The 16,774-nt window shown below is 37.0% G+C and overlaps 3 protein-coding genes across 3 annotated transcripts; 2 read left to right on the plus strand and 1 right to left on the minus strand.

Moving 5' to 3' along the window:
- Positions 1–539: 539 nt before the first annotated feature.
- On the plus strand, positions 540–1,535 carry LOC110625007 (uncharacterized mitochondrial protein AtMg00810-like). The gene has a single exon (XM_021770487.1). The coding sequence runs from the start codon at positions 540–542 to the stop codon at positions 1,533–1,535; it is 996 nt and encodes a 331-aa protein (XP_021626179.1).
- A 744-nt stretch (positions 1,536–2,279) lies between these two features.
- LOC110625110 lies at positions 2,280–5,254 on the plus strand. Its single transcript, XM_021770646.2, has 4 exons — positions 2,280–2,434; positions 3,434–3,590; positions 3,945–4,235; positions 4,453–5,254. The coding sequence occupies exons 2-4, from the start codon at positions 3,456–3,458 to the stop codon at positions 5,074–5,076; spliced, it is 1,050 nt and encodes a 349-aa protein (XP_021626338.1). The 5' UTR covers positions 2,280–2,434; positions 3,434–3,455; the 3' UTR covers positions 5,077–5,254.
- A 908-nt stretch (positions 5,255–6,162) lies between these two features.
- On the minus strand, positions 6,163–15,092 carry LOC110624751. Its single transcript, XM_021770035.2, has 4 exons — positions 14,383–15,092; positions 12,998–13,855; positions 11,286–12,452; positions 6,163–9,411 (listed from the first exon to the last, which is right to left on the minus strand). The coding sequence occupies exons 1-4, from the start codon at positions 14,525–14,527 to the stop codon at positions 6,470–6,472; spliced, it is 5,112 nt and encodes a 1,703-aa protein (XP_021625727.1). The 5' UTR covers positions 14,528–15,092; the 3' UTR covers positions 6,163–6,469.
- Positions 15,093–16,774: the final 1,682 nt, after the last annotated feature.

Below are 16,774 nucleotides of genomic sequence, written 5' to 3' on the forward strand. Positions count from 1 at the left end.
GTCACACCAGTGAGGATCTTCAAAATTGCCCTTCCATTAGAAGGATGCAAAGGCCAAGAAAGGCCCCTGCCTGGATGAAAGACTATGTTAACTCTTTAGAAACGTCCTCCATGTCTTTTCATCCCATGCATAAGTCTTATATTTGTAATGTTAATAAAATTACTGAGCCTAGTACCTATACTCAAGCATCCAAGGATGCACAATGGGTAGAAGCCATGAAGCAAGAGCTTTAGGCCTTGGAAAGCAATAACACATGGGTTCTTACTAGCTTGCCTAAGGGTAAAAAAGCAATAGGCTGTAAGTGGGTCTATAAAGTGAAGTTTAAACCAAATGGAGATGTAGAAAGGTATAAGGCCCGACTGGTAGCTAAAGGATACAACCAAATAGAGGGCCTGGATTATAAGGACAGATTTTTTCCTGTGGCCAAACTTACCACTGTGAGAATTTTTATTGCACTTGCCACCTTTAGACAGTAGCCAATTTTTCAACTAGACATAAATAATGCCTTTTTGCATGGACATTTGGATGAGGAGGTGTACATGACACCTCCACAAGGATATCACAAAGCCCAGCCAGGGGATTTTTGTTTGCTAAAAAAATCCTTATATGGGCTTAAACAAGCCTCTAGGCAATGGAACATTGAATTCACCAGCTTTCTCAAAAATTTAGGCTTTGTGCAATCTCCCCATGATCACTGTTTGTTTACACAGCATACTGGAACTTTAACTCTGATATTACTTGTCTATGTTGATGATATCATTCTCACTGGAAACTCTATTGATGCTATAATTAAGTGCAAGCTTGCTTTACACTCGAAGTTTACTATTAAAGATTTGGGACCCATGAAATATTTTTTGGGTCTAGAGATTGCTAGGTCCAATCAAGCAACCTTCATTAGTCAAACTAAATATATTTCAGATGTATTGAAGGATGCAGGCATGTCTAATTGTAAGCCTGCCTCCTGCCCTTTACCTCAAGGTTTACACTTATCTCCTAATACAGGGGAGTCTTTTAATTCACCTGACTTGTATAGAAGGCTTCTTGGCAGATTGCTTTACATTAATCTCACAAGGCCTGATATTTGCTATGTTGTCCAGCACTTAAGCCAGTTTATGAGCATGCCTCGAAAGCCCCATTGGGAGGCTGCTTTACATGTGCTTCGTTATCTTAAAGGGTCCTTATATCAAGACCTTTATTTTTCTGTAAGTGCTGATATGTCACTAAATGCATATTGTGACTCTGATTGGGCTGCTTGTACCTATTCCAGAAAGTCACTTTCTGGTTATTGTATATATTTGGGACCTTGCCTTATCTCTTGGAAGACTAAAAAACAACCTACTGTTTCTAAATCTTCAGCTGAGGCTAAGTATCGTGCCATGGCTAACACAGTTTGTGAGCTCCTCTGGATTAGCTACATTTTGCAGGATTTGCAGGTTACTGTCCCATTGCCAATCCCACTGCACTGTGACAGCAAGGCGGCCATGCACATAACTGCGAACCGGTGTTTCACGAACGTACCAAACACATCGAAATAGACTGCCACTTGGTCAGAGATCAGCTTCAGCAGGGATTCATACTGCCTCATTATCTTCCCACTGAAGAACAGTTGGCAGACATTTTTACAAAAGTCTTGCCTGCATGTCGTCATAGTAATCTCACTCATAAGTTGAACCTTTTGCCTTTACCAGCTTCAACTTGAGGAGGGGGTGTCAAAACTACATCGTTTGTGTTGTTTCAGTTTGCATATGTATATTGTTTAAACTATATCGTTTTAGGACAGATGTGTTGGGTCTCTTTGCACATGACATGCACGAGCTGTTATTTGGTTTATAAGGAAATTACAAACTTCCATAATATGTGTAACGATATTTTTTCTCTCTGAAATAAAATAATATGTTTTATCTCTCTCATTCTTGAACATTAAGTCTATTTTATTTATTTAAAAAATAATAATAAAAATATTTTTATATTTTTAACGGTAAATATAAATGAAAAAAAATTTTAATTTGAACCAATTAAAAAAATTTATGCGAATTTATTAATTATATTAAAATTTAAAAATTAAAATATAAATTATTTAAATCAAATTAAAGTTAATAAAATAATTTAAACAATATTTTGATTTATTAAAAAAAATTTCACCATTATTATTAAAATAATGCATTTATGATGACTGACCAAAGCCACGCGCCCCAAACCAATCGTCCCATTCCACCTTTTGACTATTACACACATCAGTTGGCGTGTGGTGAGCACGGCGTCGTTTTTGTCTGTTTCTCCCTAAACGAATAAACTAATAATCATCTCCCTCGTTTTCTTCATTCTCACCTAACTTCTCTCATTCCTCCCTCTTCTTCCAATTAATTGCTTCTCTCCATAGCCTCTTTCCTCTCAATTCCTGCTCTTCTCCTCTTGATTTTCACTGCCGAAGTTGGTATGTTGTGATTATGGTTTCTTTCAATTTCCTGATCTTTTCCTTTTTTTTTTCTGTGTATGCCAGAAACGTGATTGCTTTTAGTTTTAGATCTTTGTTTTGCCATTTTCTTTGAGCTTAGAGTTTGCTGTTTTAGTTAATAAGATCATGATCTGCGCTGTATTCATGCTGAGTTTTGTTTGATTGGATTTTTTTTTTTTTTTTTGTGATTTGGAGGTTTTTGACTTGTTGGATTGATGGATTTATGACGCGATGTGAAATTGGATTTTCGGATTCGAATGGGTTTCTCGTTTTTTAGGTCAAGCTTTATGAAATTCGGTAATTTGTTTGATGGCTTCTCAGTTCTTTGTAACATGTACTTTTGCTAAATTTTGGTTTTTGGAAAGTATTAATTTTGATTTTTATAGAATTGTAAGTTCTTCTTAGAGAGTCTCAAGTCCCATCTGTTGACGTCGTCAAATAATCTCCAAAAGCTACTAACGGTTGCTGTTTATGAAGCATCATTGAATTTAATTCCTTTTCTTTTAATTTGGACAACTAGTTTGGGATCAAGGCTTAGTTGTTGTTCTTTGAACTTCCAATTTCTGGCTTGATGTTCCCAGATCGTAAAACACGCTATTGTTGTCTTTGGTACTTACTAAATTCTCGTAAATTTTCCTGAAACAATCTTTACACTGTTGCTGACATCAGTTTTGAGATCTTGAAGCATTCTTCTATCTGCTTTATGCATCAAGTCACAAGATATTTAATCTTTAAGATTGTATGCTTCAGCTGTTATTGGTGGTATATATAAGCTAGGCTTGTTTTGACCTTGTGTGTATTGTTCTCTACTGTTAACTCTTAAGATTAGCTATGGCGATTTTCAGCATTACTGTCGGCTCAATTTCAGCTGATTTTTTACCTTAGCGTGGTGTTGTGTTGATCAATGTGTTGAAACTTTGGTTCTCCAATTTGGCGTTTTGGATTTCATATGCATAAAAAAGTGAGCTATCTGTGCAGGGAAACTTGCTTCCTGATAAAGATGGACTTCTTCTTCAGAGGCCTAAATGATGAATCTGTACCTTCTCAGCATGACATTCTTAGGTGTCCATTTTTGAGAAACATTAATGAGCCCACTAATTTCTCCTTCTCCTCTTCCATGCCTTTCCCGATGCCTGTAAGTTATATATTTTTACGCAGTTGTGCTTAAATGCATGATGTTCTGCGTGTTTCTGATTCATTGTCATTTTATTGCCTCATTTACACATGTGCTGAAGTATTGCCTGTTTTATTTCTACATTGTGTTCTCCTAATTCAAAACCTTTTAGAACAAGATCATTCTAATGCTACTTAGAGCTATCCTGGTTAGAGAAACTTCATTTTTCACCTTAATCTGATTGCATTTGTATCTTACTGTCATGATGCCTTTATTCTGGCAAATGTGGTTTCTGACTTCAACCATTGCCTGATATATGTCACTGCTGGTTGTTATTTTTGTTATTATTGTTTATTATTTATTTTTAACTGTCAGATCCGCAAAGGCAAAGGTCCGATTTTTGAAGATGGTCCAAATTTTGATATGGCATTTAGGCTATTCCATGGACGTGATGGAGTTGTCCCACTTTCTGAAAGATCATTCTCAAGTTCTAAGAAAGAAGATACCCAACCATCACTTCCTGAGTTCAATCCATTAGCTGCAAAGGCAGCTACCATCAGTCTCTCAGCTTTTGGACCTGGAGGACCCTTTAGCTTTGACTCATTTTCGAAGAAGTGGAATGAGAAGATGAACTCCAATTCATCTAAAAAGAAGTCATCTTCACAGGTAATTATTGTTAATTTTCTTGCCTATGAGTGGCAATTATTTCTTTTTCAGCCTATTGAAATGTAGTTTAAGAATCCTTTAAGGTTCTTAAAATATTGATGCAGCAGACATAAGAGTCTTAAAAGCATTTGAGACATGTTTGTATTTTGAAACTTAACAAAATTATTAGGCTATATGTTATTTCTGAAATTCTGTCTCACTTGTGATGATTTTTCAGGGAGGACAACCAAATCATGAGGCATCAAGCAGTGAGTGGTTGCAAACTGGAAATTGCCCCATTGCAAAGTCATATCGTGCAGTTAGCAGTGTCTTGCCGCTTGTAGCAAAAGTTTTCCAGCCCCCACCAGGCGTGAAATTCAGGTGCCCACCTGCCGTGGTTGCAGCCCGAGCAGCTATAGCACGGACTGCTTTTGCTAAGAACATTCGGCCTCAACCCCTGCCCGCCAAAATACTCGTGATTGGGATGTTGGGCATGGCAGTGAATATCCCTTTAGGAATATGGAGGGAGCACACCCAAAAATTTTCGGCATCATGGTTTGCAGCAGTCCATGCAGCAGTTCCATTCATAGCAATGCTTCGGAAATCTGTATTGATGCCAAAGTCAGCCATGGCATTTACCATTGCAGCTTCTGTACTAGGACAGGTTATTGGGTCTAGAGCAGAGCGATACCGGCTGAAGGCTGTAGCTGCAAGGAAAATGTCTCTTGCAGAAACTCCTGCCGGCGGTTCAAGTGACTTGCAAATTGTTTCTGTTAAAGGAGGACATTGTGGAAATGTGGTGGAGTATCCAGTTTCTCTTCAGGTTGCTGGGAATTCTTCGTCAGCAAATGTATTTTGCTGATTTTAGTTCTCTTGGCACTTATAGACCCAACTTTACTTGGAATCTAAAGATTGATTGTAATTCTGTTTTCAACGCAAAGTTTGCTTTCCATGATGGTCGTCTCCTTTACTGTAAGAAACTGAGCTTACGCAATTGAAGGAATAAAAGGCTATGGAGAAAGAGAGTGATTTTATTCGAAGGATCTGTGATTGATTCCTTAATTAAAATAAAAATAGTGTTATTTGACTAATGAATGGATGTAGCCCATGGCATTGAATATTCAAAAAATACAGCAAAGCATATTGGAGTTGGCGTTGTGCTGGTGGTGGGAGCATGTCTGGTCAACCACTGGCTGCTACCATATGTTTATTGCATTTGAAAGAAGATTGACCAACGAGCAAATTCCCTAATCAAAAGTAACTGCGTGGCTGCCACATCCACGTTTGACTTTCATATATATATATATAATTGATTTTAATAAGTGGAATCTCACAGCTTCACAACCATCCTATTAAAAATTTATATCTTGACCTAATACGGAAAGATTACAACTCTATCCTCATCAACCATTTACCCATTGGCATCCATTAGATATAACATTAGCAGCGGAAACAAAATTCGAGATGCTACTCTAAATGTAGAAATTGAGGGATCCCGATTTCATTTTACTTTCTAATTATCGATCCTCTTCAAGTCGTTGGTGGGCAACTCCCAAGTGCTTTGAATCTGAATATGCCTATGGAGGTTTGGCACAACACGGATTTGGAATAATTAGTAATTTACAACACAAAAAAGCAATATCAGAAAATTATCATACTCCTACAGCATGGGGCTTTGAATTTTTGTTTTTTTAAACCGGTTGGTTGCGGATGATGCCAAACAAAGAATTGACTTTCCATGCATAAACACAAGGTCAATAATTAAGAGAAAGCAACGGCCATAGAACCGCCACGATAGCACAGTAGACAAGCGAGAACTAACATTCCAATCGATTAGAAGAGAACGTTGCATCTAATCTATAAAGCATATTCCAACACAAATAAAAAAAAAAACCCACGCTGTGTATGAAAGGAAGGTGGTGTTAATAGTCGGAATGGAATGGATAGGTAATTGAATGACGGAGGGACAGTGACAAAGCCCCCCTCTCTCTACTTTCACAGATTATTTCTGTATTTCCATCAAATACAACAAATACAAACCTAAAGCTACAGCTACAGCTGTTGTAGCAATATTACAAAGCACCTAAATTATCTTTTCTTTTTTTTTTTTTTACCAAAAAGACGGACTTGAGAACCGTCTCAATCCCCTATTCATCATTCCATTGAACAATACAAAAACTATTATACAGGTCACGGCAAACAAAAGACGATTTGCCGCCGAGATGTGTACCCCTCTTCAACAGGCCTCTCCACTCCTACCTGCCTATGTCACCCTTACTTCTCCATGATTCCTCCTCTCTCATCATGCTTCCGTTTTGCCCACCATACTGCTCCGTTTTAGAGTAGTGCATTTTAAGAGCAGTTACCGGATCTGAAACTCCTGTGCATGATCCCCCAACAAGAACTCCCCCTCTTCCTACTACATTCATTCCTACCATTCCCCTTCCCTGCTGCTGTAAACTTGAGATTGTTTCAAACCCATTTCTTCTTTGCATCTCACAGAATATATCCTGCCGCTGTTTCATATCTACAGAGAATGGCTGCACTTTACTACTATCATGACTCCTGTACATTTGGTAATCCACAACTCCCTTGCTGCTACTTATTTCCCTCGGAGGCAAAACCGAGACACCGGTCAAGTTACGGTCATTACACTTCATTGCAGCCTGCAAAGCCTGCTGCTCCATTTTCGACGAGGACACATGATAATTGCCAAATGCTGCAGGATACTTGGCCAAAAAGTACTCCGATATAGATGGAAACCCAGTTTGTATCATGTTCCCATCCCAGAAGCCATAACTCTTCATGGGAACATTCTCAAGGCCAAGATAATTATTACGATCAAACTTCAAGACAGAAGAGCTCCCATCTGTTGTTTGATGACCAGTGAATTTCAGAGTTGATGACTTGCTACCTGGCTTAGTACAATGTGTCCCCTGTTCCACATTCTCATTGATGCTAGGATTTGACTTTTGCGCACACGAGGAATTAGTAAGTATTTTGCCAAAAAGTTTAACATCACCATTCCTGCATGGCTTTTCCACATTTGATGAACTCCTTGAATGGTCTCTTGGATGATCATTGCCTATATCAGTGTGCTGGGAGACAAGTGGAAGCTCAGGCACTGAGCACTCATCTTTTACATTATTACACTTTCGAAGATAGCAATCTTGACCTACAAACTGATTTGCAGCACTCCTGTCCGCCATTGGAAGGCTTTGAACTTCAGGAGGCCCGCAAGAAACATCCCCATTCATCTCTATCTTTGTTGGTATAGGAAGTGGATAGCCCGCAATAATCTGGGAAGACTCGCTACAACTCACCAAACGTTGCCCTGGCAAATGCTGCAAATCATTATCCTGACCAACCAATTTTTTACCCTGCTCATCTCTGCTCTCCTGAATATCAAATTGAGACAAAAGCGTATCATGGTTATCCATTTTCCTGAAAGGAATGGCAGCAATACGATACTTATCCATAGACTTGATCTCCATGGATGCATGCTGCATGTTTTCCATAGCAAGACTGAACTTCGAACAGGAACCCATATCCAAAGACTGGTGGGACACATCTGTAGAAGCATTTGAATCTCGTATCAAGCCACTTTGGTCATTCAAACTATTCTCGAGCGGCAAAAGTTCTTCTGCCTTGAAATGATTTACACTTCCATTAGCAGAAGCTTCTACTACAGTTTTAACATCACCAACTGGATTGGATGGGACAGGGTCCACTGTATCTCCTACAGAAATATTGTCCTCAATCGGTTTCTCCATTCCAGCTTCTAAACTGACAGATCCATTTGAAATTTCCTGGGCCTTCATTAACTCAGATTGGCAGACAGAACCATCCATGATTTTGTTGTCAATGTCAATAGCTTGCACAGGCTTGTGCTCCATCTGGCAAGAATCAGAAACAAATGTTTTTTCAACCTTCATGTCATTCTGCACTAATTCCACAGAAACATTGTTGTCCTTTGATCTATTTAAGTCAGTAGTCAAAATTATCCTCTCCACATCATCAGATACCTCACACTTTGGATCCATGACAGGTAATGGTAAGTTATCATCCATCTTGGAGCCCAACTTACTACTGCAGTTAACCGAGCCATACTCGAAAGCACCACCTTCTGCGTCACTTCCACCACCATTTGCATCATCACTCAATGGTGTTCCTAGGTTTCCTGATCCAGGATGTATCGAGTCTAACCCAAGGCACTTCCGAGCCTTGCTAAAGAACACCTTACACTGGTCCCTAGACCTTGTCCTTACACATCGTGAGATTGTAGCAAAATCCTTCCCATAGGATGACACAGCGCGTATGAAGATAGACTTCTCCTCATCTGTCCAATCAGCAGGATCCATTTCCCCACAACTCTCGTCTGAGCAAGTCTCTTCATCAACATTCTCTGTAACATCAGACGTTGAAGGTCGTTTCCTTACAGAGTCCACCTTTTGTGACTTCCACTCCCGGCAACCATCCCCCGGATCAACAGAAGTAGTGATGCAGGAACTCATTGCCTCCGAGGACATTGAACCACAAATGCCTGCTAAAACATCTGCAGCAACAGTTTCTCTTTCATTCTCAAGAATGTCCAAGTTGCTTGATCGGTCTAAATTCCCATCATCGCCATGCGATGGTTTAGAATTACAGTAGCCTCCCAAATAATATCTCCCAGAACACATCTGTTGATTTGCCATACCATTGTCAGCATCAGCTGCTATCAAGGAAGCTGCACCCAGAATATCAAGCGAGGCAGCATTCATTTCGCGATTCCAATGCTTACCAGATGCCATTAGATAGTTAGTAGAGGACTTTGATTGCTTACGCTTTTTGGTTTTCTCAAAACAATCAGATTTGTGGTTTTTGTAGTAGAATTCAACACAATCTGCAGTTGTCTTATGATCAAGAAAAGAAGCAATTTTCCGGAAATCCTTCCCGAAGGTGGCTAACTTATCAATGAAAACACCTCTCTCTTCTGAGCTCCAAGGATTGATCATAGCTCTTTCCTTCTCAATGGCACAGGGATCTTCAACTAATCCATTACTGGAGATAAAACGCGAAACTGTCCTCTCTTTGTTGTCCAAACTTAAAGCCGGCATTTTCAAAGCATTCCTGTAAAGCTTCACTTGAGAAACTGATAGCAGCCTGCTGGTGAAGTTAAGCATCTCTGTAGTAGGGATCAGGCTCAGATTTCCAACTGCAAAAACAAATTTAGAACGTCAAAAAATAAAATATTATATTGATAGTAAAATTAACATAGAGGTCACAGGAGAACTGATTCACATCCAAATCATTTTCAGCAGCATAACTCACTATCTACAGTACATCCAACATGCAGAAGCTAAGACTTAGATTTTGTGGCTTTTTAAAGCCAATTAAGATGGCCAAAATCAATTTTCACTACGTTAAACAACAGAAAGTAGACAACAATAAGTTGCCAACAGGCTTCACCATTAGAAGTTATCAGACCTAGAAGCCATCAAATTCCTCAACAATTAATTTCTATACCAACACCAGCACTGAAAATCTGAGCCAATTCCAGATTTGATGAGAAGGTAAAGGAAGAACACCCACCTTAGCATACGATCTACTAATGAGAGGATGTTCATGGGTAAAATAAATACCATAACAGAATGCATGGAAACCTGAATTGTGCCATCTGAACTTTCCCAATGGTTTAGGCATCAAAATCTCACACCTCATCCAAACTTGAAGAGAAGTCCATACTAGCCTATGAAGGCCCACTCCCAGAAAGTGCAGTGCCCTAGGAGGAAGGCAGTTTCCAAATTATATATTGTGTCACATGTAGATCATGCATCAACAATGGCCATGTATTTGTTACTTCATGTGGCAAATCTTGATGACAAATGTTGTCAAATATATGTTAAGCATTCAACTCCACTTATGTTCAGCACGGCTCAGTCAACCCGGATATGTGCAGTTAAGTCTTTAACTACACCACTAGAAGTTCAATGTAGTTTCTAACACCGTTGAACTACTGCAATGCATTCAAGGCCAATATCAGAGAATTTGAAACAAAAACTTCAGACAGAGGTTCCAACACATGAAATACTCTCCATAAAGTTGGGTGCCAATGAAGAATGTAGATCATAAAATCCTCTTGCAAACTTCTAAATCAAATGATAGAAATGGAAGCAGCATGGTGAGCTGATCAAACTATTCTTCTGCAAAATAAATTTACAGACTGAACAAGAAAATGTGCATCAGCCAAAACCTCCAATATTCATTTGCTACCATTGACAAGCTCCACACGACATGACCACCATGAGTTCAGATTCCACCAAATAACCACACAGAATATAGGGTCAAAAAGGCCCAATCCAAATTACAGACTCCCTAATATATTAGTTGCCTCATAGCTAACAAACTCTTCACAGGGATCCAATTTGCAACACAAGGAAAAGTCGATGCATGAATCTAGAGAGTTGTTTCAATCTACAATCTTTCACCCCATTTGAACACAGATGGGTCCACAACTATCATTAGAAGGACGTTTTATGGGGGTAGAAGTAGCCCAAGCAAAATAAGATTTTAATCATATGCTTAGAGACTCGAGATCAAACAAAAAGTTCAATAATCACCGACAACTTGACAAATCAGGTTCACAATAGTGCACTCCCCAAGAACAGAAACAAGCATAGAAATCAGAATATAAAGGAAACCAACAAGAAGCATATATCTATCTTACGCACCACAACAGAATTTATTCTTTCCAATTTAATGCTGTTCACCATGCACATTTACACCTTTAAAATTTACAATACCAAAGTGTCGTAATGATCACAAAAGAAAATTTTATTGGCTCCAAAATCAAAATGCAACAAAGAGATCCAAATTAACTGAAGAAAAGTGGAATAAACCAATCATAGATATAAAAAGAGGCTTCCCAATTGATTTCAATAAAAATTTTAACAAAACTAGCTACCAGAAACCTATAGTATCCAAATATTTTTCAAAATGAAGCACAATTCAATATTATCCAAAATCTAATAGCAAACTTAACAAAAAATGCCACTTGCATCCAAGTAGAGTTGCATTGAGAATGCTTACCAAGAGAGGAGAATCGAGATCGAACTGAAGAACGATTTTTCTGATAGCCACTATGTGTTATCCGCATGCTTTCATATTTCTTTTGAGATTTTGCACGGAATTTCCTTATTGAAAGCAGTCGCATATCTTCCTTCCACAAGTGCTGAAAGGCTTTGAACTTAAGGGTTACAACTCTCTCCTTAAATTTCAAAAACTGCTTCCTCCTAGCAAACTTTTCTTTAACTAATACATCATTATGCCTGAAAGCAACATTGGCAACTTCTGGAAAATCAATCTTACAATCATCCCGCGGCAATAAAGTACTAAATACTTTGCATGCTTTGCTAGCAGATTCTCTATTTGCAGCCAATATTAGATTACATAAATTATCTTCAGCAAAACTGGCATCATTTGGAAAAGAATCACCACCTTTGCATTCTGTAAGAAAGTTAACATCAACATCACCGCATGCAGGTACATCCCCTTGATCACTGGTACAAGGCACCACAGATTTAAACACTAAGTTGGTGGTCTCAATACCACCCACGTCACCAGAACACTCACCATGCTTCACCAAATCAGATGAAGAAACTGCCTTCACAGTAGACATTGATTCAACAAATTTCGATGTGGCATTTCCAGAACTATCAACATCATCACCCTTGCTACCACCATGAACTTCTTCCAAACCACCACTACAAATAGGAATCTTTTCCAAATCCCCAGGCCCACAGGACGAAACTTGCAATGGAGAAGGTCGAGGGATGTCAGAAGCAGCCCCTTGTTCATTGCAAAGTTTTACCTCATCGCCTGCAGGTAAGAAACTGGATGCTTCCAGACAAGGATATCTGCTTCCAGATACAAATTTCAATGACTTGAGTTCATTTTCAAGCAAGTCTATTTCTGATTCAGTCACCTCCAAGGCCTTTGATATTCCACCCTTCAAAATAAGCAACTTATTCATTGCAGTAGACCTTATAAAACTTGAGTCCACTGAACTAGAATCATCAGACTGAAGCAGTTCAACAAGCACAGCGCCCAAATTAGCCACTGAAGTAGCATCCAACACCTCTAAATTAAAAGACAGACCTTCAATATTGCTCTGGGACCCAATACTGGGTGAACCACATAAATTACTAACATCATTATCACCAGTTACTTCCTTGCCAGATATTTTCTCCTCTACGCCTGCAACAACAAGCTACCAACTTAGAATCCTCTTGAGAAAAGAGGGTTGAGAAGAACACAAGCAGAACAATATTAATTGACATGGCAATTCCAAACACATGCAGCTTCCATAAAAATTAAAGCTTTGCACCCTTGACCCCACATGCTAATGCAACAGAGTTGGTACTAGCCAAATAATTTCCCATAATTTACTATATTATTTCCAGAGCAGGTGTAACAAAAATTGGATAGCATAAATTACACTTTATGAAAAAATTAGCAAAGACAAGGATATCAATACTTATTTCATGGAAGTACAACTAAGTTTTAATGTAGGTTAGTCTATCCACAATTTCAATAACATACTTAAGACTATTGGTAAAGTAAATATGGATGCATTCAGACACTGTCATGCAGGTGTTAAGAATTAATGTTAATTCAATAGAAGATAACATGTAATTCAAGTTGATATGGTGAAAATTTCCCCAGTACAAACAACTTCAAAAAATATAATTAATTGAAAATGCAACTATGATAGGTCAAGTTTATAGAAAAATATTAATTACCTGGTGAGGAACATGCAACAGAGGAAGGGGTTGCAGGTGATGCACAATCTGATAATCCCATGACTCTGGGGCTCTTTTCAACCAAAGTTGTAATTTGCGAATGGATAGGTTCTATGTTATTAGAAGAAATAACAACTCCATCTTTACTTAAATTCACCTCAGGGCTTTCAACTTTCTTCTTCTCATATTTTGCCAGTCCCTCACCCCAATTAAGGCGTGGTTTCTTCCTAGCAGCCATCTCATCAGATGGTGCTGAAGTAACGCATGCAGCAGCATCCCCAGAAGGAGACTGGACTAAAGATGCATTCTTGAGCTGCAACTCGGCCTTTCCTTCATAGGAATCTGCACCTCCTAGGCTCTTTGAGCTACTTGAATGGCTGAAACCAGATCCCCTAGAAGACAAGCTTCCAGAGCGGGTCCACTTATTAAGAGGTTTCCAATCCAAGTTCTCTCTATCACCTCTTTGGCCTGTGCCCATACCATTGCCAACAACCATCTTACTATTATCATGCAGGTCTTTCGAGTGAAGCGGGTCCCATGAGGTCAGAAACTCAGTACGAGGATGTGAGGAGGGGTAAGTTACTGTATCATCAACTGACTTCTGATCATTTCTTGCATCATGCAGTCTCCCAGGCATATTCAGTGACCCATTGTTCAATTCCCATGAATTAGCTCTCCAATCTCTCTGGCTAAAAGATCCCCTATTGTCTCTACCGTTCCGTGCATATTTACCATCTCCTCGTGAAACTGATGTTCGGAAATTCTTCTCTTCCAGTATCCTATCACTGGATCGGAATGGTGCATACCCATGGCCAGATTCTTCAGCAAACAGGTGCCAACCACCCTGCTTACCATGACCTTCAAATAATATTTAAACAAAAAAGGGAAAACTATATTCAATTAACATGCGTATATTCTCACAAAAAATACACTAGAAAAATAAGAATTCCAGAGCACAAAAATCCAGATCTACAGAATAATCACAAAAAAAGAAACAAAAAGACACCAAAACAGATCTTTCGAGCAGGGGGGGGGGAGAGTGAGGGAGAGAACAGCTTAAACAAGAATAGTACCAGAACTAAATACCTGCAAGCCCCACTTAATATTTTTTTATTAATAACACAATAATTAAGAAGCAGATGAATACCCCATATACAAGAAGTCTTCATAAACCCCCAATTCCAAAAATCTAGATTGTCATCGTCAAGAAATTACGAAACAAAAATTGCTAATTAATTTGCTCCAGAACTAAAAAATAATGCACACAACCAATGAATTTGAGGCGTTCAAATAAAAATCATTGGCAGCAGCCAATGAAAAAAACTGAACTGAGCTAGGGCAAGTTACAGCCAAAAATTTTAAAAAAAAATGGATAACTAACTCACCAGGAGGCCTGCGAAATTCGTTGGATCCTCCCCAGCGAGGAAAGTCGCGAGACGATCCATAGTGACTTGAAGACGACTCCCTCCATCGAGGCTTCCTCTCTTTACAGAAATCTTTCCGATCCCCCGGCAATCGCTCTGGCGGCATCAAACCAACAAAAACCCTAACCCTAATCTATTTATCCGCCTGACTACCTATCTATCTGGCATAAGCCAAGAACACAAAAAAAAATCCCACACCGGAACGAATCCAAAACCCCAACCAGATCAAACAACCCTCACACAGCCGCCCACAGAAGAAACGGCATGAAGACCAGAGTACCAAATCTAGGGCTTTACAATCGCTAAGAGGAAAAAAAATGATTCTTCGCGAGTTTTGAAAACAAGAGTCGCTAAAACAAGGGAACGCTGAGCAAGAACCTTTATTAACAAGCCTGATAGAAGACGATAAGCGACGAACTGGCAGTGGAAGTCTCAATAAGACTAGAAGAGCAGATCGGAGGAATGTTAACTTGGGCACCAAGGAAACTGATTCAGCGGCAAAGATTTCCTCTTTGTAGAAGTCGGATTTCCTGAGATATTCGCTGTATGAGTCAAATTTTCCTCTGGTTTTTCTCGGTGTTGCTTGGCCTGGGGGAAAAGGAAAATAAAATCTGTGGGAGAAAAGAAAATAATAATAAGAAGGCGAAGCCGATAAGGGACAAAAGGGGGCCTGAGAGAGAGAGAGAGAGATTGGCTTCCGTATCTCAACGGCAAAATTAAACCGAATTCATGTCCACTTCGCGTCCGCTATTAAAAAATTAAAAATTTTATTTATTATTTTAAGTTATGATACTATCAAAATTTTTTTTATTTATTTATTTATTACTTTTCTTTCTATTCCTTCTCAATCATTCAACTTTTGCTTTTTTCGTTTTTTATCTTTTGGCCCCCTTGTGTTCTCATTTACTTTTTTTTTTTTGGTAAATTACATAACTTCCCCAAATCAATTATATTTACATCTATGCCCTTACTAACTTATTAAATAATTTTTAAATGTGCTTTAATGTTTTATTTGATGACTGGTTCCTAAAGATAAATAATTTTAAATTAATTACCCCTATATTTGTGAAAAATAAAAATATTTCTTATATTTCTCATGTTTAAAACCGTTAAAAAAATTATTAATAAAAACATATTATTAAATAAAAAATTAATAGAAAGTATTTTTCTCGCTGTATTTTTAATATTTTAAAATTTAATTAAAATATTTTAATTTTAATATAATTTAATCTCTAATTATAAAAAATAATATATAATTATCACTAATTGGTTTGATTTGGTTTTTTAATTTTTTTTAATTAAAATCGAATCAAAATAATTAAAATTTTTAAAATTAAAAATTAAATCGAATAAAAATGAATAAAAAATTAAATTAAATTTTCAAATTAATTCGATTCGATCGATTTTTTCGGTTTGAACTAAATACTGTTCACTCACTAATAAATAATAAATATAATTTAATAAATTCTCATTATGTCTATAATCATGAGATCTCTTATTTACTAGTAGATAACAATTAATTTTCTAAAATACATAATTTTATAAACTTATTTTAAATTTAAAATAATTTATTACATTCATCTGTTTTTAACTATATAAATACTTGAATATTTGAAGTAGCCATCCATAAACACCAGTCATTTTATTTTTTTTCTTTTAGTGATAATTAACCATTAATCTTGATTAATAATAAGATATTAATTAATATTTAACTTCATTACAAATATTCTGAAATTTGGAACTAATTCTTTTCCGATCCAAATGAGCAGTAATTGATCTTTTAATATTGAGATAAATAATATTGTAAAGACTTTTTTATGTATTTTATTTTAACTGAAAACTTTTAAGAGAGTTAAATTGCACTCCCTCTATTCTACATTTTTTTACACGAGCTAAAAATATATAATTAATATAATAAATTTTATATTTTTCTTTTTAATATGTCCTCTAATATAAACTAAACCATTCTTAAAATTAATAAAAATTATTTTTTTAATCTATATTAAATAGGGGTATATTAAAATACTAAAAAAAATTAAATATTAAAAAATTAATAAATAAATTATTATTTTATTGTCTTTAATTTTTTTTAAAAATTAATTTGTATACCATAATATTTTAATAAGTGATTTTATGAGAAATATAATTAATGCACAACCGCAATAGTCACCTACTAGGTTAATGTAAAACTTTCCGCATCCGCTGAAAATTTTGAATTATATATAATAATTACACGAAATTATTAAATAATCTGAATTAATTATTTTGAATCAATTAATATTAGAGCCAATTATTTTAGTTCAATTAACATTAGAGCCACTTAAAATTAAATAAATTGTGTAAAATTAGTAGG

This window comes from Manihot esculenta, chromosome 10 (genome assembly GCF_001659605.2).
Source record: "Manihot esculenta cultivar AM560-2 chromosome 10, M.esculenta_v8, whole genome shotgun sequence".
Classification (NCBI taxonomy): Eukaryota; Viridiplantae; Streptophyta; class Magnoliopsida; order Malpighiales; family Euphorbiaceae; genus Manihot; species Manihot esculenta.

Bases quoted from the DNA above. Each gene is read 5' to 3' on its own strand.
- LOC110625007 (XM_021770487.1), top strand. From the start codon at position 540: ATGACACCTCCACAAGGATATCACAAAGCCCAGCCAGGGGATTTTTGT.
- LOC110625110 (XM_021770646.2), top strand. From the start codon at position 3,456: ATGGACTTCTTCTTCAGAGGCCTAAATGATGAATCTGTACCTTCTCAG. The intron at 3,591-3,944 runs GTAAGTTATATA...TTTAACTGTCAG, and splicing joins CCATGCCTTTCCCGATGCCT to ATCCGCAAAGGCAAAGGTCC. The intron at 4,236-4,452 runs GTAATTATTGTT...ATGATTTTTCAG, and splicing joins AAAAGAAGTCATCTTCACAG to GGAGGACAACCAAATCATGA.
- LOC110624751 (XM_021770035.2), bottom strand. From the start codon at position 14,527: ATGCCGCCAGAGCGATTGCCGGGGGATCGGAAAGATTTCTGTAAAGAG. The intron at 13,856-14,382 runs GTGAGTTAGTTA...TATTATTTGAAG, and splicing joins CGAATTTCGCAGGCCTCCTG to GTCATGGTAAGCAGGGTGGT. The intron at 12,453-12,997 runs GTAATTAATATT...TTGTTGTTGCAG, and splicing joins TGTTGCATGTTCCTCACCAG to GCGTAGAGGAGAAAATATCT.